Here is a 24335-nt window from a genome sequence, read left to right as displayed (position 1 = left end):
CACAAGGGGCTCTGCTCACCCTGCCCAGGGCCGAGGGCGGGCGCCACGCCCTGCCTTCCCTCCAGCAGATGGCCGCCTCTAGGTTGAGCTGAGGAGGCAGCGCAAGAAGCCAAAAGGACACAGCTGGGAGAGCAGTTTTATTAGCTTGGGGTATAATGGGATCCTCTCCCTGGGAGGGTGGGTCTTCTGATGGTTACTGCCTGCAGCCATCCAGGAAGCAGGATGAAAATTCTAGAGGAAAGGGAAAAACAGATTTGGGTGTGAAGGAGGCTGTTTTGGTCCCAGTCCCAGCTTTCTTCCCAGGCTCCTAGTCTGTCCCCTCCCTGCCTCCCACAGCCCAACACCAGCCGACTAGACATTCCAAGGGCTGTCCCTGTCCAGGGTTTGTGCTCCCTACCCCCACCCCCACCCCAGGCCACCTACCCGTCCAGGGCTCAGCCGTGGGGCAGGGCCTTGGAGAAGGCGTACTGTCCAGGGAAGTAGTAGCTGTGGGGGTCCTCGCCAGCCCTCTCCACCCTGCTGCACTGGGCTTCCTGGTGCTCCTCCAGCTCCTGCCAGTGCCAGCAGCTGTTCAGGCAGTGTCGGGAGGGCAGACAGTGCCCGGGGGGAGGGGGTGGGCAGCAACCACCTCCACATCCCCCAGGGAATGTCTGTACCAGGCACAGTGCCCCTTCTCACCCTCCTGTCCTCTCCCCGCCTCCCGCCCCTCCACCCAGGCTTCTCGACCTCTCCCACAGGCCCATCTTCCACCCACCTTTCCAGCCTCTGCCCGTCCCCTCTGTATCTTTGCCCCTTCTTACCCGCCGAACCTGGGTTTGTACGGGGCAGTGGACCATCCGGCCCAGAACTTTATCCTCAGAGTCCAGTTTGATGCAGGCCAAGCATTTCCGCTTCCTCTGGGAAGGGGAGCACGGGGCAAGGGGAGGAAGGGCACGAGTGAGGCATGGGCACCAACAAGGGTGGGAGCCGGGGCTGCTCGAGATGGGGACTGGCTCCCAGGCAGGCCTCTAGCCCCAGGCGAGGGGTCGTGCATGCCAGGTGGTGGCAGGCACAGCCCCCAGAACTTGGAAATCTCAAACAGTCCTGCAGTTTTCAAACCGTGAGACTTCAGTGTGTGTGTAAGCAGGGATCCTTCCCAGATGGGGCGGGGGAGGGCAGCACATGTGAACAAGCATGTGTGTAATAATGTGTGAGGGGCATGGGTGTGTGCATGTTTGCATGCATGTGCATACATCTCCTCGTGTGAAAGCAAGAATCCTCCACAGATGGGTTCTTCCCACCTGACTTCCACCAGAACCACTCCACTGTCATTTATTTATATTTTCTTGTAAGATTTGACTTGAATGAAAGGGTCCCAGAACAAGAGGTCTGAAGGTCAGTGCTATATGCCAGGGCCCTCCTGTAGCAGAGGGAGGGGACCAGGCCTTCACAGAACCTATGAAGCCCAGGATGGTGCCCACAGTGGGAACCAGAACCCAGGTCACTGCACTCCCAGTCCAGGCATCGCCCCCATGGCAGCGGTTTGCCCCTAGGGGGCTGACCAGAGTGGAGCCCTGTCATGAATCAGCCGACCCAGGGGTCTGGGGTGGGCGCCAGACAAACCCCACACCCTGGGCTGCTTCCACCATGACCTGAAGCCTGAGAGAGCTCAGACAGGTGAGCCCTGCCCTGAAAAAGAAGGTAAGTCCTGGGTAACCCATCCCTCTGTCTCCCTGCCTACCAGGTCCCCAGCCCACTGCCCACCCTCACAACTGTGGGCTCAGGCTGAGCCCTTCGGGGTCTAGGGGGCTCCCCTACACCCAACACGTGACCCCTCATTCACATGGCCCTTTACTCACCCCATTGGGCTTGACTTTGCACTCAGGTTTCTTCCAGTCCTTCTTCCGGCAGCTTGTCTGCTGGAGCCTAAATTCCAGCCTCACAAATGTCCCAGCTGGGAAGGGCTGTGGACAGACGGGCAGACCACCAGCAGTCAACTGAGCAGGCAAAGCAATTCCTGGCTGTGACCCGCCCCTCCCCCACGGTGAAACAGCACCCTAGGAGGTGGCTAGAGTGGGGCCCAAGCACCCCTCTGCACCCGCTTCCTGGGAATGTGCGGGGCTCCCGCGGCGCAGCCCTCCCTCTTCCCGCGGGACCAAGCCGCTAACCATGTCCACGGCACTGTCCACGCCGGTCTCCTGGAAGGCCCATTGCACGGGCGGGTGCTTGTGGAACTCCTCCAGGGCCACCTGCAGGCCCCGCCGCTGCGTCCCTGTGAGCTCGGCCCCGCCCGCGCCCACAGCGCCCAGCCACAGCGCCAGCGGGATCAGCAGCCGCCGCATGGCTTCAGCTCTGCCACCCCGGCCCTGCAAAGGGGGCGTGTGCGTCCTCAGCTCTCCGTGCCGGCCGGGGACCGCCGCCTCCGCTGCCCTGTCCCTGGGGGGCATGCCCGGCAGAACGCTGGGCAGAGGTGGAGGGACGGGGAAATGCCCCTTTCTCCAGATAGCCCTTGGTGTCCGTCTGGTCGTTTCCACTCCCTCCCACCCTGCCCGCACCGTTCCCTGGGGCCAGCAAAGTTTCAGCACAGTTCCCTGCCAGCGCCCGGGAAGCCCGGCTGCCCACTCCCGCGCTCTGCGCCTCTCGGACCCATTCCCTCTCCGCGCTGGGTCTCCGAGCCCCTCTCCTCCCGAGTCCGGAGTGGGCCGCCTCCCGCGGGGTCCCGCCCAGCACCACCCCTCGCCCCGGCCCACGCGCACCGCGGGGGAGGGGCAGGGCCCGGGGCGCGCAGGAGGGACCCGCTGGAGGCCGAATATTTTTGGGAGGACGTAAACGCCCGGGAGGGGCCCTGAACGGGTGGGAACTGCAGGGCGCTTAACCCTGCTCGCGCCAGAGCTGCCCGTGCCATCAGCCCTACTTCCTTCTCCAGAAATGGGGGTCTCCGACCCGCCCGACCCTCGGCTAGCCCGCTTCAGGCAAGGTCCTCGCTCCCTGCCCTTTTCTCTGGGGCCTTCCCTATCACCCCTCTTCCAGCCCTTGTGATCCGTCCCCTAATCCATGACTGGGGTCACTTGAGGGGGTGACTGCCCCGGAGAACCCTGCCTGTACTGGTGGTCTTGGGACCAGAAAGCCACAGATGTGGAAACTGAGGCCCCCAGGGCAATTGCCTTAAAGCCAGGGCTTCGCACATTTCACCCCTGAACTGCTCCCTCCGCCCGCCCCCTCTCCCCCAGCCCGCTCGTCCCTCCTCACCTCCTTCCCTGCGTCTTGGGGTCGCCCCCAACCGTCCGGCGGCTGAAATCCTGGCCTCGGCTGCCGCCCCTTCCCGCTCTTCCCCGCCCCCCTTTCCTCCCGCCCCCACCTCGGCCCCTCCAGCCAGTCCGCTGCGCCCCGCGGCGCTAGGACCGGCCCCCGGGCGGGGCGCCCTCCCCGCGCCCTCCCACCCCAGCCCACCCACCTTCCCCCACCCCTCCCGCCTCCTGACCCTGACCCCGCCGCGGGGCGGGCGGCTCGCCGGGCTGGACTTGAGGCTGGGCCGCCCTCGGTCCCACCTCCTGCCGGCTGAGGAGCGAAGCCTTCAGTCCTCGGGGGCCGCCCGGGCCCCTTCTCCGCGGGATGTGGGACTGCGGTGCTCCCCGAAGGGCCTCTGTGCCCCCTCCTGCCCAGGTAGGGCTGCCCTTTCTTAGGTCCTTCCCGGGTGACCAGTCCCCAGCGTCCCTGAGACACTCATTTCAGGAAATTCTCAGAAATACAGACACCTTCAAACCAAAAGAGACTTTGAGGAGTCCTTGGTCCTTCTCTCTGCTTTCCGCACCCTAAAGCCACACTGAAAAGGAAGGTTTCTCCTTTAGGGATGACTCTGGTGTCTGACAACGTTTGTCGCCAGCAAAGACGTCCAGTCTGGATCCTACATGCTGCTTTTCCTGACCTTTTCCTCAGGCCCACCACTGATGGGGACAGACTCCAGGTCTCATGTGGGGTGCTGGGCCTGCGGTGCGGCACGCCGGCGTGCTGGAACGTGTAAGGCAAGCGGAGGAACATAGGGTCCAATATCGCCTCAACTCCTTGGTGAGAACAAGCTCTGGGACTGGCACGTCAGTCACCACCGCCACTATTTGTCTGTTCTAAGCCTATACTAACACCTGAAATAGAGGATCTCATTTAACTCCCCAAATCTATCTCTGAACCTCAGTTCTTTATTTGTAAAATGGGGATCATATCTTGAATTGTTTTGAGGATTAAAGGAGGAAACATGAAGTGACTGGTGCCCAGTGTTAGGCACAGGGTTCTCATCCCCTCCCTACGCACCCTCTGCCGGGACTCTCCACACACAGCCAGAGCTTCCTGTACTGTGTGCTCCGGGGACACCAGAAAGATCCTGAGCTATTAGCCAGTTACTGGGGCCTGAAATCCCACCACTGGCATTTCATCCCCAGCTGTGAGTTACACAACTATCATTAAGCACTAAGAGATGGGGTCTTTGTTTTTTTGCAAGAGCTTTAAAGGGGGTAGAGAGACCAGATGCACACACAGATGTTTCCCAGCCTGAGGCCCTGAAGGAAACCAAAATATTTCACCCCAAAATATACTTCTTTGACACATTTCAGGATGCCTACTCAGAAGGGCTGGAAATACAAGAATAGCGGAAATGCTGTCTTTTGTGGGGGAGATGTACCTCTGTGATCAGCCAGGCTTCCTCTGAGGCCCCCTCTATTCTGGATCTGGGAAAGATGAACTGAGAGTCTGACACCTTTAAAGTTCGAAAGAAACATTTTCCCTTCTATTCTCTCTGAGGGCTGCCACCTGTGAGGTTCATTTACATAACAAGACCACCTTTGCTAGCCAGGCCTCCCCTTCTCCCTCTTCCATAACCTATTTTGCCACTCTCATTTGCCCCATTCTTTCTTTAACCTCAAGATGGTAATATAGGCTTCTGTACCCATTGCGGGGCTGGGGTAACCACTCAGTGGTTCTCCCCTGTGCCTGTTGTAAAAGAAAGTAAAAATCTCAGAACCCCCTTCCCAAATCCTTATGCAAAACCCCACAGATCATTCATTAAGGAAATTTCCCTGCTGGCCTCGCATAAACAAGGACATGCAAATGGTAACTTCAGGTCTGCGGGCTAGTATAGCTCTTAAAACTAAAGTCTGTTTGATTCCACACTGGTAATGATTACAAGTTTATCCTCCAGGTGCAGAACAGAGATGAGACTGAATCAGACATTCTTCCACTTACCCAGGGACGTCTATAAACTGATGCCTCCTTCCCTCCCTTTTTCTCTTCTAGCATTTGCTTTATCTTATAAAAATGTACATTTTCCTGGGTCTCACATTTTGTCTCATTATGCCCCTGCCCTATTTTGTTCCCTTCTGTATGCCCTACTCCCCTTTAAATACTGAAACTTCCAAATTCCCCTTCAGAAAAACAGCCACAGTCTTGCCATCTGTGGTTTGTGTTTTTCTGGGGCGCATCCTCAACTTTGGCTTAATAAACCTCCATTGATTGAGATCTTTACCTCAGTCACTTATTTTGGGCTGACAATGTTGTCAGCTGAAAAATAATGAGGTTCATAAATTTGGAAAGGAGAGCCTTATTGAATGAATGAATAAATATAAATTACTATAAATAAAAATGTGTAAAGTATATAATCATTCAAACGCACAACAGTAAACCATGTGGTAGGAAGCGCTCAGCAAGCCCCCATTTCTGTGACTGTTTGAACTGTGTGGTGGTAGGAGGTGCTCCTTACAGTGTTTGCTCTGCAAACATTTACTCCTTGATTTAACCCCCACTGCTACCACTCACTGATTCACCAAAAGTTGGGTAATTATCTTACTTGTTTTTATTAATCTTTGTTAATATGTTTAAGAAATGTATACATGCATTTCTTAAATGTATTTATAGCTCAGTTATTTCAATGTTTAATATTAAAAGTGTTTTGGATCTTTATTTAGATGTTTCATGACCTTTTTTGACCAGAAATATGCTGTAGGAACTTAACTCTTGTGTATGTCAGTTATCCTGTGGTAGAATTGGTTTTGTCTTATGTCACTTCACTTAAAGTTGCAGTTTCCAAGAACTTATCAGCAATGTTAAGTGAGGACTCACTGTTATGTTTTTATTTTAGAGAATATATGTTGCACCTATTAATACATCCAAGTCCTTTGTTATACAGTATAGTACAGTCTATAGTAGACATTTCATAACTACATAATAAAATGTATCATTTTGCCTCCTTTAAGAATATCTGTTTCAGTATATCTTCCTAAATGGTTTTATTTTTATTTTTGTATTTTTTTTTTTTTTTTTGAGACAGAGTCTCTCTCTGTTGCCCCGCTAGAGTGCAGTGGTGTCATCATAGCTCACTGCAACCTCAGACTCCTGGGCTCAAGTGATCCTCCTACCTCAGCCTCTCGAGTAGCTGGGACTACAGGCAGGGTACCACCATGCCTGGCTAATTTTTCTATTTTTTGTAGAGATGGGGGTCTTGCTCTTGCTCAGGCTGGTCTTGAACTCCTAGCCTCAAGCAATTGCTCCCACCTCAGCCTCCCAGGGTGCTAGGATTACAGTCAGAAGCCACCTCACCTGGCCTAACGTTGTCCTATAATATTTGCAACACCATTGAGAACACTAGCTTATCTTTTTTAGAAGTGATTTGTCTTTGAAGCAAAAGTACATCAGTTTCAAGTAAATTTGCTAACTCTTGTGTCAATTCATTATAATTAACATAAATTCAAAATGATATTGCATGAATTCAAAAGCAACTCTAAATTTACCAATATCAACAAAGTATTCTTCAAATTTTTCTTGTAATTTTTGTAGTTGATTTACATGTTATCTACTGTAATTAAACTCTCTGGATATTAATTCACGTGAGAAAAATGTGGGAAATAGTAATTATTGATCACTATTATGAAAATATTTAATTTTAAATTTTTATATTTGGCTAGGTCACAAATGAGGTTTCCTTTCCTTGTAGTTCAAATTTAGCTCAGTTATATGTAGTGTGATATCAGTGAGAAAACTTACACTGACATTTTTTGTCTTTAATTATTGAATATTTGTTAAGCATTCAATAAATGGTGTCATGATATATGGCTAGCCTTGTGGGGGAGAAAGGAATAATGTTGGTTCCATCCTCACTTCTTGCCCTATAATATATTCCAGATGAATTGAATTAAATGTACCAGATGACAACACACGAGGATTTTGTTTTCCTAATAACTTCTTACTGGTGAAAAACAACACAAAACCCAAACTCCATAAGAGAAAAGACTGATGAATTTGGCTGCATGACTATCAAGTGTTTCTCCATGATAAAAAAAAAATCAGGCTGGGCGCGGTGGCTCACGGCTGTAATCCCAGCACTCTGGGAGGCTGAGGTGGGAGCATCGCTCAAGGCCAGGAGGAGACCAGCCTGAGCAAGAGTGAGACCCCGTCTCTACAAAAAATAGAAAAATTAGCTGGGTATGGTGGTGGCTCATGCCTGTAGTCCCAGCTACTCTACTCGGGAGGCTGAGGCAGGAGTATCTCTTGAGCCCAGGAGTTTGAGATTGCAGTGAGCTATGATGATGCACTGCAGTCCAGCCCTCTAGCTCTGGAGACAGATAGAGCGAGACCCTGTCTCAAAAAAAAAAAAAAAAAGCCATCCTGTAAATACAGGATTTCTTTTTTAAAAGTTCCATTCTGCTCTGTATTTCACTGTGTGGTCGTGGTTTTTGTCTGTCATGTTGGAGGCATTCCTCAAATGCCTGACTGAATAAAGCTTCATGGGTAGGTGGGGCCTTGTCAACCAACTGGTGGGCTGTGATGGAGTAGTAATGCTGACTTTCTTTGAATGATCCCAGATATCAGTATTATCTATATGTCTTATGTCCTTTCTTTGGGCCTGTACAGTTTTTCCAAAAAAGTGTTCCCTGAGCTTTTGCCACAGCCAGGCTGTTTGTGTCCTGGGTGCCAAGTGGGGCAGGAGGCAGGAGACGTTGACTTTACCTCCCCGTGTTCACCCAGGCCCTCTGCTCTCCCCTGGTTCCGTCTCAACAGAGTAAACTCTGGTCTCCTGCAGTGGTGGAGGGGCGTGTCATCCGATGTCCCCAGCTTCACTTCTGTGTCTCCTGCACCTAGTGCTCTGGTCCAGGGCTTTGCAGGGGTCCGAGGATTGAATCCCCTTGCTCCTTAGAGACACCCCCGCCCCGCCCCATTGCAGGAACTCTGCTCTACTCACCCCTTACACTGTTCCTGCCCCACCAGCTTTCTCCTTGTACATTGTTATTCCTTTACTGTCATTTTCATAGAGTTTGGGGAGGGAGTAGGGATAAACATATGTGTGTAACCTGCTGTGTTTAACCAGAGTCTATGAGTTACTTAAAAAAACAAATTACTACATTGAAATATATATATATATATATATGAATTTGGGGGGACACATTTAGCTCTTAACTATCCCTCTCCAATTCATATGTTTAAGCCCTGCTATGGTCTGTGTCCCCCCAAATTCACATGTTGGAAGTTTAATCCCTAATGCAGCTGTGTTGGGAGGTGGGGTCTAATGGGAAGAGTTCAGGCCATGAGGACTCTGCTCTCCTGAATGGATTAATGCCACTATATAAATGGCTTGTGGGAGTGGGTTTGTCCTCTTCTGCCATGTGGGGACACAACAAGAAGGTCCTCCCCAGATGCCAGTGCCTTGATCTTGGACTCCCCAGCCTCCAGAACTGTGAGAAAATAAGTTCCTGTTCTTTATAAATTACCTAGTCTTAGGTATTTTGTTATAGCAGCACAAATGGATCAAGACAGGCTCTAACCCACAGGACCTCAGAATATGACTATATTTGGAGATAGGGGCTTTAAAGGGGTAATTAAGGTTAAATCAGATCATCGGGGTGGGCCTAATCTAATATGACTGGTGTCCTTGTAAGAAGAGGAGATTAGGACATGGACACACACGGAGGGAAGACACAGGGAGAAGACAGCCATCTGCAGCCAAGGAGAGAGGACTCAGAAGGAACCAACCCTGCCAACAGACACCCTGGTTGTGGACTTCTACCTCCAGAACTGTGAGAAAATAAATTTCTAATGTACTTTGTTATGGCAGCCCGACCAAACTCACTCTCTCTCTCTCTCTCTCTCTCTCTCTCTCTCTCTCTCTCTCTCTCTCTCTCACACACACACACACACACACACACACACACACACACGGACATAGAGAAAATCCTTTCCTGAGACTGGGTGCCATGAATTCAACCTGATCATTTGCAAAGTCAAATGTTTGTGTGACACAACAATCAGAGGTGTTTTGTGAGCAGAGGAACAAGACCAGGGTGGCTAACACTGAACTGAAAAAAATAAAAATTATTTTGTTGAGAATAATCATCAGGATCCTGTCATTTATCCAAAAAAGCCAATCAGGATGCCATTTTCAATGTTTGAATGCGGTAGGAAATGAAATTTAGGTTTGAGTATGTGGATGTACCATGACATTAACATAATACAACATAAACAGTAACATTTTAAAACTCACATAATTGCTCTTTCAAGGAAAATCAACATTGTAATAAAAGGAAATTGTACCTTTATAATAAATATAATTACATAATAAATGTCAGTTTCATGAGTAAAAAATATTTTTCTAAATCAAAGTGGTGAGAATGCAGATACCAAGCTTAAAGTCAAACAGATCCTATTAGAAGCCCATTTCATCCAAGGATCTACCACTAGATGGAGACTATGAGCACAAACTGTGTTCATTGCTCCTTAAATTTAGCTAGTTGTATAGCTTTTCAAGTAGCACGGGGACTGTGGGATGATTTTTCTTATGTACTTAACATTATCACTTGATTTGGGCTTAACCCTAAGAATTTCTCCTAACTCCATTCTGACCAAAAATCATGCCAGTTTGTTGTATGTGTTTTATATACCATACACATATTTGTTAGAACTCTAAACGAGCACAGGGCCCAGATAATGAGTGGTATTGCAGCCAGTGGAAGGCACTTAGGGTGGGTTAGATGCTGTGGAATTCAGTGCTTTTCAAGTGCTCTTTTAAAATTAATTTTTAGCATATTATTAAATATACTATATAATATATTAATATATACACTGTTAGTATATTATAATATATACAATATATTGTATAGTATATTTATAATATATAAAATTTAGTATATTAAAATTTAATTTTTTAGGATATTAGTTGTTGAATATAGTAATTTAATAAAATGTTACTATGTAGGAAACATGTCCTATTGTTGTGATTTCTAATAACATACAAAAAAATAAGGTTTCTTAAATCCTGTTGAGGATATTTATGAAGGAAAACTAGTTATGAGGACATCTGAGATTTCCCTGGCCAAGTCTGAAAGCACCAAGTTCAACTGTGACCCAGATTTGGTCTTGGAAGCCGATCAGAGAGTACAAGTTAAAGCCAGGTTTACACTCTGACTCCTCCAAGGTACCCAAGCGGTTTCATGTGAGAGGCGTCTGGCCAGGAATGAGCTACGGTATGAGGTGTGTTCTAGTTATTTGGTAAATGTGTGCAGATGGTGTTCACAAACAGCAGCAGCACAGGCCGCCCACAGGAAACAAAACACTTGACAGTACACCTGCTTCTGCTACATCTCAAAGACTTAGCAGAGATTCTGTTTCGAATTTCTGTGCGTTTCCAAATTAAGCTTGGTTTTTAGTAGGTAGTAAACCAAGAGCTGGCCCTAAATCCATCTTCTGAATTAAGTTGAAGATAGACCCAGATCCCAGTTTGGTGTAGAAAGAGACATGGTATTGTAATAATAGATGAGATTTGACCTTGAAAGAGTAACGAAGTAGATTTATAATTAAAGTGAAGCTCATTCTCTTTTGACTGAGGCACCAAGATGATTTGTCACAGATTTTTCCTGGCAATGTATGGTCCTAAGACCAAATCACCAAGAGGCGTGGTGGTAAACGTGGTCACCAGGGGGCAGAACACCCTCCTTCTCCCAGCTGGTTACTCTGGCCAGGTGAGGTTCCCCTCGCAGGTAGAGGTTCCCTAAAGGTCCTTGCATGCCAGTTATCCTAACGAGAATAATGTTCCAGATAAAAGAGTATGTTTAAGGCTCTGCTACCTACAGTCAGAGTCCTGTAAGGAAGCGAGTTACAGACCTGTCTTCCAAGTTCCTGTTGTTGGCTATGCTTATATACTAAAACTTACATCTTTCTCTAAGAAAAGGTATTTCCTCTCACTGCAAGTTCTACCAGACTCTCATCACCTGCTTAACAAGCAGTAGCCAAGGGGAGACAGCTTGAAGTTTATTGCTAAAAATTGGCTCATAGTGCTGCAAAGGCAATTCAGTGTGGGCCGATCGAATGAGTGTAGTGGTGGGATGGAGCTTACATTTACTCATTCACTTGGTCCACAGCAGTTACTGAGTACTCTGTGGGCCGGACATCTTTCCCGGGGCCGGCTATGCTGGGGTGAAAAAGGCAGGCCAAATCCTTGCCTTTGCATGGCTTCTATTGCAGTGCGGGAATGAGACAAAACCATCTGAATGAATAACTATACCACTAATTTCAGGGAGGTGATAAGTGCTATGAAGATTAATAAAACTCAGTAAGGGCTAGAAGGTGATGGGGTAGGAACAGTGTGGTAGGCTGAACAAAACCCCCCAAACATAACCAGGTCCTAATCCCTTGAACCCATGAATGTTATCTTACGTGGCAAAAGAAGCTTTGTAGATGTGATTGAGCTAAAAATTTTGAGTTTGGAAGATTATGTTGGGGAAATGTAATTAAAACCAAAATCTCCTGCTAACCCAGAAAACCTCTCCACAGAGGTAGGAGAGAAAGAAAACAGTTTTATTATTGAACACACATTAAACCAGAATGAGATGCACATCACAGGAAATCTGCTAAGAGATTGCACAGACAAAAAGAAACTTTATCCTTTTATATAGGCAAGCATATGCACCCAATTGCACATATAAAGCTAAATGACTGGTCCTCAGTAAGAGGACTGGACAGTGCCATTTGTCAGACATATACACCATCCTAAATTCACCTGGAAATTGGGGTTGCCACCTATGTTTGGCAATTGCCTTTATCCGAGCCCAGGTGAGACAGACTGTGGTGGTCAGGTGGCAGCAGGCCTGGTGAGCGTGGGAAGCGGGCCTCACAGCTGCCGGGCACCCACACGTACCAGTTTCCTCTGCAGGAAATCTGAGACATCTGCCTCGGATCCTTTTTACCAATTGTATTCTTTCTCTTTTAGCAGACTCCGGGAACTAGATATGCAACAGAAAATTGTCCTGCCCCTCGGGGTTTTGAGAAGTGACATTTGATCTCAGCCTAGGGTTTCTCTTACAGCATTTGTCCTTGCCATGCATTATCCATGTTTTCATGCACTTAAAGATATTTTTAGAACTGCAGAAGTAGAGCACTTTGATCTTTTCCTGAAGAATTTCCATGTGACCTAGATGCTAAATCTTGGAAAGTTAGGGGGCCTTCCTCAGTGTGTGCCTAGGCTGCTGTAGAAGTTTTTCCTCCACCCTGTAGGTTCGCAGTTGGAACGGACCCCTGTTTCAAAGGACAGATGAACAAGAGAAAAACCAACAGAAGTTTATTAATATGTGTATTTCTCATATACATGAGAGACACCCAGGGAAAGAGTAGTTCTCAAAGAGGTGTCTTTAATTCCAGTTTATATAGCAGGTTCAACAAAGAATAGTGAATTTTTAGAGAAGTGACAAGACAGAGGAAAAGAAGTCTCTAGGGGTGGGACCGTGTGGATAGGGAAATAACTGGCAGCTAAAGGCGAGTTAGGAAGTCTTGTTCATGTGGATTCCTCCGGTACTATCTCAGGCCCATAAGGGTCTAAAGTTGTCTTCAGTGGTTAACCTTTGCTCCCCCTGGTAGAGAGGGGAAGTGGGGTACCTTTTATCTTTGTAATGCTTGCTATGCCCTACTTTTAGGTAGATAAAGGGCAGAGGGCTTTCTTGCATTTACTTCTTCATTGCCTTCGGCTCAACAGTCCTTCCTATTTGGGGCAGCCTACTCTGGCCTCCCCTGCTGCCTTCTCTCAGTGCCCTCCAGGCGGAAAGGTGCAAAGGCTGGAGAGGGCACAGCAAGTCCCTGTGATTACTGCCAGTGCGAGGCACACCCAGCGGATTTGTCCTTCATCAAGGTCAGTGCGGATGTGCTCTCTGCCTCCTCCACAAACCGTCTGCAGCCACCTGGAAAGTAGCTACACCAGGGCCTTGCAAACTGCCTTAGGGATGCTGTCTGAAGCCGGAGGAAACAGTAATAGTTAAAGTAAGTTCCGTTTTTCTCTCTTCCCATTTGATCCCTGGTCTCTTCCAGCTTTTCACCAGTCATCCATTCAGAAATTGTAACTGAGTATTTGGTTTTATTTTGTATTAAGTACCAAACCAAGAGATAGTTCCATGGTTTAATGAGAGGTAAAGGTCCTCTCAACATCCTTTTGCATGTGGAAACTGCATGGACCATTTCTGCCTGGTTCACACGGGGGCTTGGCAGCTGGCACAGTGGCAGATGGTGGTCACTGATCGAATATTTGCTGGTTGTATGAGTCTTGTGGGGAGGAGTGGGACTATGTATCGGCAAGAGGTGGGTGCAGTTTTCCCTCTTTCAGATACTAGGCTGTTTCTAAACACTTGGGTGTCTTCACAGAGGATTTCTGGAGATGTCGTTCCCTCATCCCCTAAAATGCTCACCTACTTTGCCATCTAATGCAACCGTGGGAACCAGGCACTGCTGGAGGGGAAGATGGATCCTCTTGGGCGGCCCCTGTGCAGCCCTGTCTTTCTCCAACTAGCATGTCAAAAGCTGAGACAATCTCCACTGGGCTAGACCATTTGACCATTTGGCTTGTTGGTCTCTAAAGCATTTTGAAGGTCAAAGTCCCAGATACCAAGGCTTTAAATTTCCAGCTGGCACAAAGGCTCAAGAATCACTCCACGACTCCTTTGCCACTCATTTTCTTCCTGCAGAGCTAAGGCACAGTCATACTTAGCTTCCTTTGGCTGCACCAAAAGGGGAAGTTACAGCATGTGGCCAACTCCTGACCACGAGGAGGCATTTCTTCTAGTGGGGGCTGGGGAGTGAGGGAGTAGTTTAGGGTCTCGTTTAAGTGAAGACCCTTTCCGCTAAGAGAGACTGATTACAGACAAGATGAAGACACTTTGTGAGTCTATGAAGGAATTCTCCTTTAAGGGGTCTCGCAGGACTGTGGGAATCAAACACAATTGTAGTAACTGAGAAGCTTTAGATGGCTGCACTCGCTCAGCAGCCCACTTACTCTGCGCCAGGCCCAGCACTTGGTGCTTTCTTCACACACACAACTTTAGTGGTTGAGACGGAGGCACTGCTTGGATTCAAATCGGCCTCTATCCAGCTGTGTGGCCTTGGGTAAGTTTCTGAACATTTCAGAGTCTCAGTTGGTTTCATTTGTACGATGAGGATCAGAAGAGTTTGTTTCATAGGTTGTTGACAGGGTCAAATGAGGTAGGTATGTGAAGAGTTTATCACCATGCCTGAGACAAAATAAATACTCCCTAAATGGTATCTGTTATTACTAAGTATTTAGGTAAAAACTGGAGTATCTTCTTATTGCACTGTCAGTAGAAAAATTCATTCTTCTATAACCACCAAACTTGACATATATTCTACAATATGCTATGACCACGTTTTCTGAACCCCCAAACTATATGATCTGACAAATTTTTTTTTCATTTTTGTGGATTTCATGAAGAATATAAAAGTTAAATATTTAATGTACAAATAGACAGCTTGACTTTGATAGGTAAAATAAGACCTGAATAAATGGAGAGACAGGAATCTTAAATCTCTCTAAATGCCAATAGAGTTTTTAAAATATTGACAAGAAATTCTAAAGTTCATTTGGAAGAATGGCTAGGAAGTTTTGAAGAACAACAACAACAAAAATGGAGTCTGTGTGTAGGGAAAGTACTTAAACTACTATACTAGGTATTAAAACTTACGTTCTGTGATAAAACTACAAACATTAAATGTTATTAGGGGGTGGCTGTGGCCACTCTAAACATACCTCTAAAGGCAGAAACCATAAAAAAAAGCTGATAGGCTTTGGCACATAAAAAACCTTTCTCGCATCAAAAATTAAAAAGTTAAAATGCAAATGGAGGAAACATGTTTGCAACACACATGACACGTAGTTAATACCTTCACTTTATGAGTGCCCCCAACAATAAAACCAACTTCTCAACTTTTAAAATGGGCAAATAGGAAAGTGGGCAAAGGGACATAAATTCACAAAAGAGAAAATACAAACTGGCAATAAAGAACCATGTGAATAAACAGTCCAGCCTTAGTAATCTAAGAAATGCAAACCAAAACAATGAGAAATGACCATTTTAAATTAAATTTGAAAAAAAAAAAAAGGCCTGTGTTGTCAAAGATATGGAAAAATGGGCACTTTTTAGGGAAAACTAATAAATCTTTCTGGAAGATAATTTAGAAGACATTTTAAAAATACACTTTGCCTTTGACCCATCAGTTCCCAACCTCTAGAATTTTTAAATCAGATATGCGCAATAAAAGATAAATTTGTAAGTATATAGAAAATCTATCAACAATCTACTTGTACATTTATGCAGCCATGAAGAATCATGTTATAAAGGAATATCTAATAAAATGGGAGAAAATTCACAACGCTGTGTTAAGTGAAGAAGGCAGAATACATCTTTGCAAAGCATTATGTCAAACATGGAATGGATATGCACTGGAAAAAAGCACCAGAGGATACATACCAAAATATTAAATGCAATTGACTCTAGGAGGTAAAGCATGAGAGGTTTTTATGTTCCCCTATTTCCTATTTATACAACAGATTTAAAAGTGCTACCAAACCTAACTTAGGTCCTCTCACCCTGTGCAGCAAAGCCAAACGCCGACTGTAGGATTTGCAGGGAGAGAAAGAACTGTGTTTATTGTAGAGTGCCTAATAAGGAGAACAGGCAGCTAATGCTTAAAACCAGAACTCCCTGATGGCTTACAGGCAAGGGTTTTAAAAGCAGGGGTGGGGGGCCTCAAAAGTGAGTTAAGGGCTGGGGACTTTCTGGAACTTTCTTATTCATTTTCTGGTTCCAGTCTGTCTGAGGTCTACATGATAGCATTTGGCATTTTACATCTGGTGGGGTCCTGATTTCTGAAAAACAACTCAGGGACATATATCAAGATGTTAACTTTAGTTTCTATAGCGAATCAATTATCTAGTGACTGACTTACTTCAGTGACTATTGTTTAAGTTATTATTATCTTCTTGCTTAGCAGGTTATTCATTCACTTCCCTAATTGCTTGGTTGCAGGGCTAGCTAGGTGCCTGGAATTTCCCTTGAAAGAACTCAAATTTTTATTTCCATGCTTGGGGAGAGGGGGAGCTCAGCAGGCCCTTAAGAAGGGTCCCTGCTCCCTCTCAAAGTGTTTTCAACTAATGGTACAATTCAAAAATTGCTTTTGTTGAAAAGCATGAAAGTACATGAAATTGTACTAGCCTGGAAACCCTAGGGAAGTGTTTCGTTTGGAAAGCCAAGGCCACCTGCTAGTGGGTGAGTCATGGGCACAGGCTCGCACCTGCCACCGCAGACGCCACACTGGCTGCTGCGCTTCCAAGCGAAATGCCCCACGTGCGCCAAAGGCCACCCCGACCTTAGCCCCGCGCCTTCCCCGTTGCCACAGGAAGCCCGGCAACCCCTGCTCTTTCTCAATTTCTGGAATAGAGGAATAGGAACTTTTCAAAGTTCACTTGGTCGGGCCTTTTCATTCCCCACTTTGGAACAAATCAGAAGCTGCGGACTTCCAGGGCGCCGCCGCCGTCTGCGGCCCGCGCGCGAGGGAGCGTCCGCACTGCGCGCCCGCTGCGCGGGGAGCGCGGCCTGGGAAAGGCCCTGGCACTGCGCCCCCTTTGAAGTCTCCGGACGGGCCCGGAGCCTTTCATAAGCCAGTGACGACGGGCCAGACCGAGTGACCACAGGCCGGCCACGCGGTCGCCCGGGACGCGCGTCCTCTGCAGGGACAAAGGGTCGGGAAACTTGAGCTCTGGCCTGTCCCGGAAAACCAGGGATGGTGGTCGTCATGGCAACAGAGTCGGGCCCTCGGAGGCCGGCAGCCAGGGCGGGGCAACTGAGCGGCTGACTCGGCCCGCTCGCCCGGCCCCGCGCCTGCCTCCGGCCGGCCCCGCCCCGCCCCCAGGCCGCGGCCGCCCGAGCCGGCGACTGACCCTCGGCAGCTCCTGTAGTCACGTGGCGCTGGGAACCCGGCGGGGGGGAGGTTGGGGACGGGCCTGGCAGTTGTGAACTCGAACCTGCCGCTGTCGCCGCGGCGGGGCGGGGAGCGGGCCTCGGAGGCCGGCCTTCGGGCTCCATGGACGGGCGCCGCGCCTCTGCACAGCCCGCCGGAGAGGTACGGCCCGGCAGGAGCGCCGGGGGCGCCACGGGCCCGCAGGGGGCAGCTCCACCTGCGGGGCGCGTGACCGTGAGTGTGCGCGACCGTGTGTGCGTGTGCGCGCGGGGGGACACTGCTGGATCCGCCGCGGGTTGGGGGGGCGGCGAGCGCACCTGCGCACAGGCTCAGCTAGCTGCGCCGTGCGTGGGACCCGAAATGGATCGCTCGTAGGAGCAGGACCCGTGTGTCCGTGAACGTGGACGGAGGACATGCACTAATACAAAAGGAGGCTGTGGGGTTTTAGCCACCCTTGGCCATCTAAGATGCAGAAGGGGATTCTGATCCAAGTCCTGGTCACACTAGCTGGCCCTGCGCAGCCCCATGGGAAATAGGCCTGGAATTCCTGTTGGGAGGAGGGTGGGGGAAGGGAGCCAGCAGGGATTCCAGAGTTACTGCCATAGGCCGGGCCTTGGCCTTCAGGAAAAACCCAGACCCTGTCCACGGAATGGAGAATTCGTTCTGTGACCTTACCAGGGGAGGAAGTGACCCCAAAAGTAGCAGTGTACTTCCTTGGTGAAGGGGAACATTCATTTCTTAATCCAATATCTATTAAGGTCATTCTGCCAGGCAGGGTGTGGGGCTTAAGGCTGGAGCTGTGGCTGTGTGGGGGGAGGGGTTGTGGCTGGTGAGGACACAAAGATGTGTGCCCTAGAAGAGCTCAAAGCCTCACACATGTTTTCTCTCCCCTCCCCACAGGTAAGGCTGGCCTCTCTGCAGTCAGAGGTCTGAGCTCTGCCATGGGGGTAGGGGTGTCTTTATTGCTGCAGTTTTCTCTGACACCTGGGGGCTACCGGAGTGTGGGCCGAAGCAGGCGCTGCAGCCGCAGAAGTATCCCCAGGAACATCCCCAGGAGGAGCTGGAAAAAGCCTCATTCCCAGCTCTGCAGTCTCAAGGGTAGAGTCTGGGCTTTGCTGTGTTCCCAAACCACCCCACAACCCCAGCAACACAGACTCCCCTCCCCCCAAGCCTGGTGGAAGGAAAGGATCCTGCAGGGGAAGGATCCCTTTCTCATATCCTGGGGGGTCTTCCCTGTGCTCAATGTAGCATTGGTAATGAGTCATGGCTGTGCTCCCCAGGAGGAGAGAGGCTCTAGGGAATTTAGGAGGATTGTGTCTGGAGCTTGTGAGCAGGCACTGAAGGCCCTTGAGGAATCTATCAGCCACCCCGGCCCCCTTTCCGTATAGGAGGGTCTCGTGCAGGAATCTGGGCTCCCCCAAGCTGTGGAAGAGCTGAACGTGAGGCAGCCCCTGGCAAGACTGGGGCAGGACCAGGCAGGGGACAGAGATTACAATCTCTTCCCCCCCTTTTCTTGCCCCAATAATCCACAGCACCCCAAGGGAGGCAGAGCCAGGGATCAGGCCCTGGGGGCAGCAGGCTGTGGGTGTTCCTTGGATTCAGGGAGAGTTTTCCTTCCTGCGATGTCCTAATCGTGTGTGTGTGTGTGTGGAAGAGGGCAGGCGGGCAGAGTGTGGGCACAGTCTGGACAGGCGATGGCCTGGCATTAGACTGTGCTGGGAGTAGCACCCAGGACTCCCCTGCTGTTCCCTGAGAAAGGCTGTTCTCACTTGTTCTCCAGGCTTTTACAGTGGTGGGAGATTGAGGTTAATGAGGCTGGAAGTGCCTCCCCTGTGGTGTAATAAGAATGAAAGGCTATAGGAATTTCCTTCTGTAAGATCTTTGCAAACCCAGGTGTTTTAGAGAAAAGAACACTGGCCTGGGAGTTTAGAAGACCTATCCCCTAGCCTTGGTTCTGCCCTTGGTTTACTGTGTCACCTCAGGCAAGTTCCATCACCTGTTGATGCCTCACAATTGCTTCATCTGTCAAACAGGGAGCTCAGCGTCTGCTTGTCCAGCCTCACAGAGTTGCTGTGAGGCTCAGATGTGGCAATGGGAAATAGCAGACACAAAGGGAGGGCAACAGGGAAGTGCTTTGAAAAAGCATAAGGCACTGCAGGGAGATGTGACCACGTTGTCTAGTGAGTCCTGTGGCAAGAATGTTTGTGCATCCAACACTGGAGTGTTTACCGCCTGCCTGACACTGGGGTAGCTGCCATGATGGATTCCAAGAAGTGTCAGACAGAGTCCTTTTGGAAGTGTCCAGTATAATAAAGATGTAAGACAAATGTCTGGAAACCCAAATTGAAAGATAACATACAAAGAAATAGAAGAGTAGTCGATTTCAATTCACATCAAGGGCTCTAGGAGCTAGTAGATGGCAAGCTCCTCTGGGGGGGCTGAGGTCGGGAAGGGAGGAGCTGGGCAGGATGAGTTGGTCTCTAGAGTGACTCTGCTTTTCCACCCTCAGCAGAGGAAGACCCGATGCTGGAACGTCGCTGCAGAGGCCCCCTGGCCATGGGCCCGGCCCAGCCCCGACTCCTTTCTGGGCCCTCCCAGGAGTCACCCCAGACCCTGGAGAAGGAGCCCCGCAGGCTGAGGCAACAAGGCACTTCAGTGTCCCAGCCCGGCAGCCAGGCCCCGGGCAGGGCCCATCGCTGTGCACACTGTCGAAGGCACTTCTCAGGCTGGGTGGCCCTGTGGCTTCATGCCCGCCGGTGCCTGGCCCGGCTGCCCCTGCCCTGCCCTGAGTGCGGCCGTCGCTTCCGCCATGCCCCCTTCTTAGTGCTACATCGCCAGGTCCATGCTGCTGCCACCCCAGACCTGGGCTTCGCCTGCCACCTCTGTGGGCAGAGCTTCCGAGGCTGGGTGGCCCTGGTTCTGCATCTGCGGGCCCACTCGGCTGCAAAGAGGCCCATCGCTTGTCCCAAATGCGAGAGACGCTTCTGGCGACGAAAGCAGCTTCAGGCTCATCTGCGGCGGTGCCACCCCCCTGTCCCGGAGGCCCGGCCCTTCATATGTGGCAACTGTGGCCGGAGCTTTGCCCAGTGGGACCAGCTTGTTGCTCACAAGCGGGTGCATGTAGCCGAGGCCCTGGAAGAGGCAGCAGCCAAGGCTCTGGGGCCCCGGCCCAGGGGCCGCCCTGCGGTGACCGCCCCCCGGCCTGGTGGAGACGCGGTTGACCGCCCTTTCCAGTGTGCCTGCTGTGGCAAGCGCTTCCGGCACAAGCCCAACTTGATCGCCCACCGCCGCGTGCACACGGGTGAGCGGCCGCACCAGTGCCCGGAGTGCGGGAAGCGCTTCACCAACAAGCCCTACCTGACCTCGCACCGGCGCATCCACACCGGCGAGAAGCCCTACCCGTGCACGGAGTGCGGCCGTCGCTTCCGGCACAAACCCAACCTGCTGTCCCACAGCAAGATCCACAAGCGATCCGAGGGCTCCACCCAGGCCGCCCCCGGCCCCGGCAGCCCCCAGCTTCCAGCCAGGCCCGGGGCTGAACCCACTCCAGAGGCCCCGCTGAGACCTGCCCGGGAGCCGGCGCCGGAGGCCCCCCGAGAGCCCCCGCAGGACCAGGCCGAAGCCCCCGCGTCCCTCTACAGCTGCGACGACTGCGGGAGGAGCTTCCGGCTCGAGCGCTTCCTGCGGGCCCACCAGCGGCAGCACACGGGCGAGCGGCCCTTCACCTGCGCCGAGTGCGGGAAGAACTTCGGCAAGAAGACCCACCTGGTGGCGCACTCGCGGGTTCACTCTGGCGAGCGCCCCTTTGCCTGCGAGGAGTGCGGGCGCCGCTTCTCCCAGGGCAGCCACCTGGCGGCGCACCGGCGCGACCACGCGCCCGAGCGCCCCTTCGTCTGCCCCGATTGCGGCAAGGCTTTCCGCCACAAGCCCTACCTGGCCGCCCACCGGCGCATCCACACCGGCGAGAAGCCCTACGTCTGCCCCGACTGCGGCAAAGCCTTCAGCCAGAAGTCTAACCTGGTGTCCCACCGGCGCATCCACACGGGCGAGCGGCCCTACGCCTGCCCCGACTGCGACCGCAGCTTCAGCCAGAAGTCCAACCTCATCACCCACCGCAAAAGCCACATCCGGGACGGCGCCTTCTGCTGTGCCATCTGTGGCCAGACCTTTGACGACGAGGAGAGGCTCCTGGCCCACCAGAAGAAGCACGATGTCTGAGGCGGGCGGGGCTGGGGCGTCGCTGTGGGCTGGGTGGGGATGCCTGCCTGTTGCTGGGGTAGGGGAGACGAATCCCAGAGGGGACAGAAGAGGCGGGGAGTGAGCTGGGCCCTGTGAGCCAGGAAGGTCAACCCGGGGTGGCCAGGGAATCCACTTCAGAGCTCAAGGACGCTGGCCTCCAGTTGGTGTTTGCTAGGGTTCCTGACTGTCCTGTGCCCTGGAAAAGTAGCAATAGCAACTCCACCTACCCCTTAGAGCCCTCTGACTAGAGGAACCACCAGTGGGAGGGAAGACCCTCCATCCTCTGGTGTTAACGCCTTAATGTCCCTGTCTTACTATGAGTTACTTCAGATCATTTTTGGAAGTAGGTGTGGTACAGTCCTTAGTGAATGAATGCCTGGGGAGGAAAAGTGGACCAGCTGGATACATCTTGGAGAACCTGCTAGCCTTGTTAGACAGCACCTAGGCCTTTTCCAGCATCTAGAGGTGAAGCTGAGCTGCTCTTACCTCCTGCCCCTGCTCCTCTCTCCTGCCCCTGCACAGGCACCCAGACAGACTTGGATACCCATCTACTGTTTGTGATGTCATCTTCTTCCTCCTCAGAGATCAAACCCCCAAGGCATTTCCTCCTTGGTCTGTCTTGCTTTATCTCTCCCCCCACCCCCCACCCCAAGTGCTTAGAGCTTCCCCTGGCTGTCAGCAGCTCTGTGTCCAGGCTTTCAACACCCCAACCCTCCTCACTCCTTCCAAAGCTCAACATGTTGTAGAAAGGGCTGCCCCATGGGTGACGGAGGGTCAGCTAAAGGGAAGATGCTGGTTGAGTTTCCTTTCCCACATTTCTAGCATATGGATGTGCAACCTCTGCTTGAGCACTTAGGTGACAGGGAGTTCCCCACCTCCTGAGGCCCTGGTCCTATCGTAGGATGATTCTAATTGTTAGAAATTCTTCCTTATAATAAATGAATTCTGCTTTCCTATAATTTCTATCTATTGGGCCTTGTGCTGTTCTGTGGAACTAAACAGAACAACCATTTACCCTCCTTTTCAAACTAGAAAATAAAGATTTGGTTTTAGAGCTGGTGTCTGGGGAGTGTTGCTTTTTCCTGGGGGGCTGTGGAGTTTTCCGAGGAAGGAATGGGGGCCATGGGTGGGGCTTTGGCAACGGTCCCAGTGCCTGACTTGCTGAGCTGCTCCACACCCGGCCTCCACTTCTTCCCCAAGCACACCCCAGCAGCAGGGCTGATTCTCTGCATGGTAGGCGAAGGCTCCAGAGAACTCTGGCAGGGGGAACTGGGGATCTCAGTTCCTGGCCACTTGCCCTCCTGTGGTGGACCCAGGGCTGTCATTGTTTTTCTCATCACCTTGGCCTTATAACTCCAGTGAGCACTGAGAGGCTCCTTTTGAGGGGTGGTGGATGCTGCAGACTTTGGCTAGACCTCAACCCTCCCTCTGGCAGCCCCCGTGGAGGCCTGACAGCACAAAGAAGGAGTCTCTGGGAGGGGAGGCAGCTGGGAGCAGCAAAGACGGCTCTGATCTCCCTCATTCCACACATCAGGGTCAGGGGTTTAGCCTTCTTTGGGGTCAGGTCAGACTTTTAGGTGACATTACCAGGACGGGAAGAAGGGCTGATTTGATCTTGTTCTGCAGTGCCTCCCTGGCTGGCCTGCTGCAGGCCCTCAGATCTCTGCCAGCAGTCAGTGCACGTGTCCCTGCACTGGTCATTTCATACTAATTTGAGTGCCTGTTTTTGTCAGGCATCAGCAGGCTCTTTTCTTGCTGCCTTAGTAATTTCTGCATAGATCACAGCATCTAGCACGGAGTCTGCTGCATGAGAATGACCACCATTTGTTTATGTGAGTGGCACCTTGCAAAGAAGTTTCCCTAAGTTATCTCATGTACCCTTGTGTGGCAGGTACTCTTATTCGCCTTTTACAGATGAAAGCATTTGCCCATGATCATAAGACTGGTAATCACCAGAGGCAGATTCAAGACCGGGTCCATCCCCTGAGGCCTGTCTTACTGGATGAATAGAGTGTGCTGCTATTTGTGGTTAACATAAGTATTAAATGCCTACTGTATGCTTGATGTTATGAAGGAAACTGAGGGGTTACAAAGACAAGACTCGATCCCTACCCCATGAGGTGTGGGGCTGGGTGGGATGTACATAGGTACAAGTATGAGTACAAGTAGGGAGAGGTGGCTGGGGGCAGTTTGCAGTGTGTAGGGTGGATGAGAACATCTTCAAAGCTTCATATTGGTTTATGGGGTTATGGGGCCACTTAAAAACCTGTGTTGGCCGGGCGAGGTGGCTCACGCCTATAATCCTAGCACTCTGGGAGGCCGAGGTGGGTGGATCATTTTAGCTCAGGAGTTCGAGACCAGCCTGAGCAAGAACGAGACCCCGTCTCTACTAAAAATAGAAAGAAATTATAGGGAAACTAAAAGTAAATATAGAAAATATTAGCTGGGCATGGTGGCACATGCCTGTAGTCCCAGCTACTTGGGAGGCTGAGGAAAGAGGATTGCTTGAGCTCAGGAGTATGAGGTTGCTGTGAGCTAGGCTGATGCCACAGCACTCACTCTAGCCCAGGCAACAGAGTGAGACTCTGTCTCAAAAACAAAAAACAAAAACCTGTGTCATTCATGGCAAATTGCCAGTCAGAGCCTGGGAGTAGAGGGTGTGGTCTCAAGAAAGCCCCACTCACATTTGTTCTCTTTGAGGGAGCTCAGGGCCTCCAGGGAAGGGGAGATGACTAGGAAAGAGTGGATAGATATCTGGGGAAGATGGGCAGGAGCAGGGGACAGGTCTTTGGGCATGTAGTTAGTATTGAGGGTTTGGGGACAAGAATGAGGGAGAGAGGGCATCTGACCAGGGG

General features: G+C 50.7%; 2 protein-coding genes and 1 long non-coding RNA gene across 17 annotated transcripts; 2 read left to right on the top strand and 1 right to left on the bottom strand.

Moving 5' to 3' along the window:
- Window positions 1-124: 124 nt before the first annotated feature.
- Window positions 125-3309, bottom strand: RARRES2 (retinoic acid receptor responder 2). 2 transcript variants are annotated; one of them, XM_045565060.1, is made up of 6 exons: window positions 3229-3309; window positions 2148-2345; window positions 1839-1943; window positions 801-896; window positions 424-551; window positions 125-231 (listed from the first exon to the last, which is right to left on the bottom strand). In XM_045565060.1, exons 2-5 carry the CDS (start codon window positions 2319-2321, stop codon window positions 435-437), a joined length of 492 nt encoding a protein of 163 aa, XP_045421016.1. In that variant the 5' UTR covers window positions 2322-2345; window positions 3229-3309; the 3' UTR covers window positions 125-231; window positions 424-434. The 2 variants fall into 2 exon arrangements, with proteins under 2 accessions (XP_045421016.1, XP_045421017.1); XM_045565061.1 differs by having other exon boundaries at window positions 810-896; window positions 3229-3305.
- Window positions 3310-3479: 170 nt separating this feature from the next.
- LOC123647538 lies at window positions 3480-7352 on the top strand. 2 transcript variants are annotated; one of them, XR_006738271.1, is made up of 3 exons: window positions 3480-3642; window positions 3916-4044; window positions 7144-7352. It is a non-coding gene; the product is annotated as an uncharacterized LOC123647538 (long non-coding RNA). The 2 variants fall into 2 exon arrangements; XR_006738270.1 differs by having other exon boundaries at window positions 3828-4044.
- A 5630-nt stretch (window positions 7353-12982) lies between these two features.
- REPIN1 (replication initiator 1) lies at window positions 12983-22534 on the top strand. Of its 13 annotated transcripts, none has more exons than XM_045565050.1 (3): window positions 12983-13257; window positions 18142-18339; window positions 19751-22534. In XM_045565050.1, exons 2-3 carry the CDS (start codon window positions 18183-18185, stop codon window positions 21457-21459), a joined length of 1866 nt encoding a protein of 621 aa, XP_045421006.1. In that variant the 5' UTR covers window positions 12983-13257; window positions 18142-18182; the 3' UTR covers window positions 21460-22534. The 13 variants fall into 13 exon arrangements, with proteins under 13 accessions (XP_045421006.1, XP_045421010.1, XP_045421009.1 ...); XM_045565047.1 differs by lacking the exon at window positions 12983-13257 and adding an exon at window positions 15600-15782 and having other exon boundaries at window positions 19754-22534; XM_045565046.1 differs by lacking the exon at window positions 12983-13257 and adding an exon at window positions 15600-15782.
- The last annotated feature ends 1801 nt before the right edge of the window (window positions 22535-24335 follow it).

The sequence above is a fragment of the Lemur catta genome, chromosome 11, assembly GCF_020740605.2.
Source record: "Lemur catta isolate mLemCat1 chromosome 11, mLemCat1.pri, whole genome shotgun sequence".
Classification (NCBI taxonomy): Eukaryota; Metazoa; Chordata; class Mammalia; order Primates; family Lemuridae; genus Lemur; species Lemur catta.
The sequence above is the reverse complement of the archived record's forward strand: the minus strand, read 5'-3'. Positions and strand labels throughout refer to the sequence as shown.

Bases quoted from the DNA above. Each gene is read 5' to 3' on its own strand.
- RARRES2 (XM_045565060.1), bottom strand. From the start codon at position 2,321: ATGCGGCGGCTGCTGATCCCGCTGGCGCTGTGGCTGGGCGCTGTGGGC. The intron at 1,944-2,147 runs GTTAGCGGCTTG...GTCTGTCCACAG, and splicing joins TGGACAGTGCCGTGGACATG to CCCTTCCCAGCTGGGACATT. The intron at 552-800 runs GTAAGAAGGGGC...TGGCACTGGCAG, and splicing joins TACAAACCCAGGTTCGGCGG to GAGCTGGAGGAGCACCAGGA.
- REPIN1 (XM_045565046.1), top strand. The intron at 18,340-19,750 runs GTAGAGTCTGGG...TTCCACCCTCAG, and splicing joins CCAGCTCTGCAGTCTCAAGG to CAGAGGAAGACCCGATGCTG.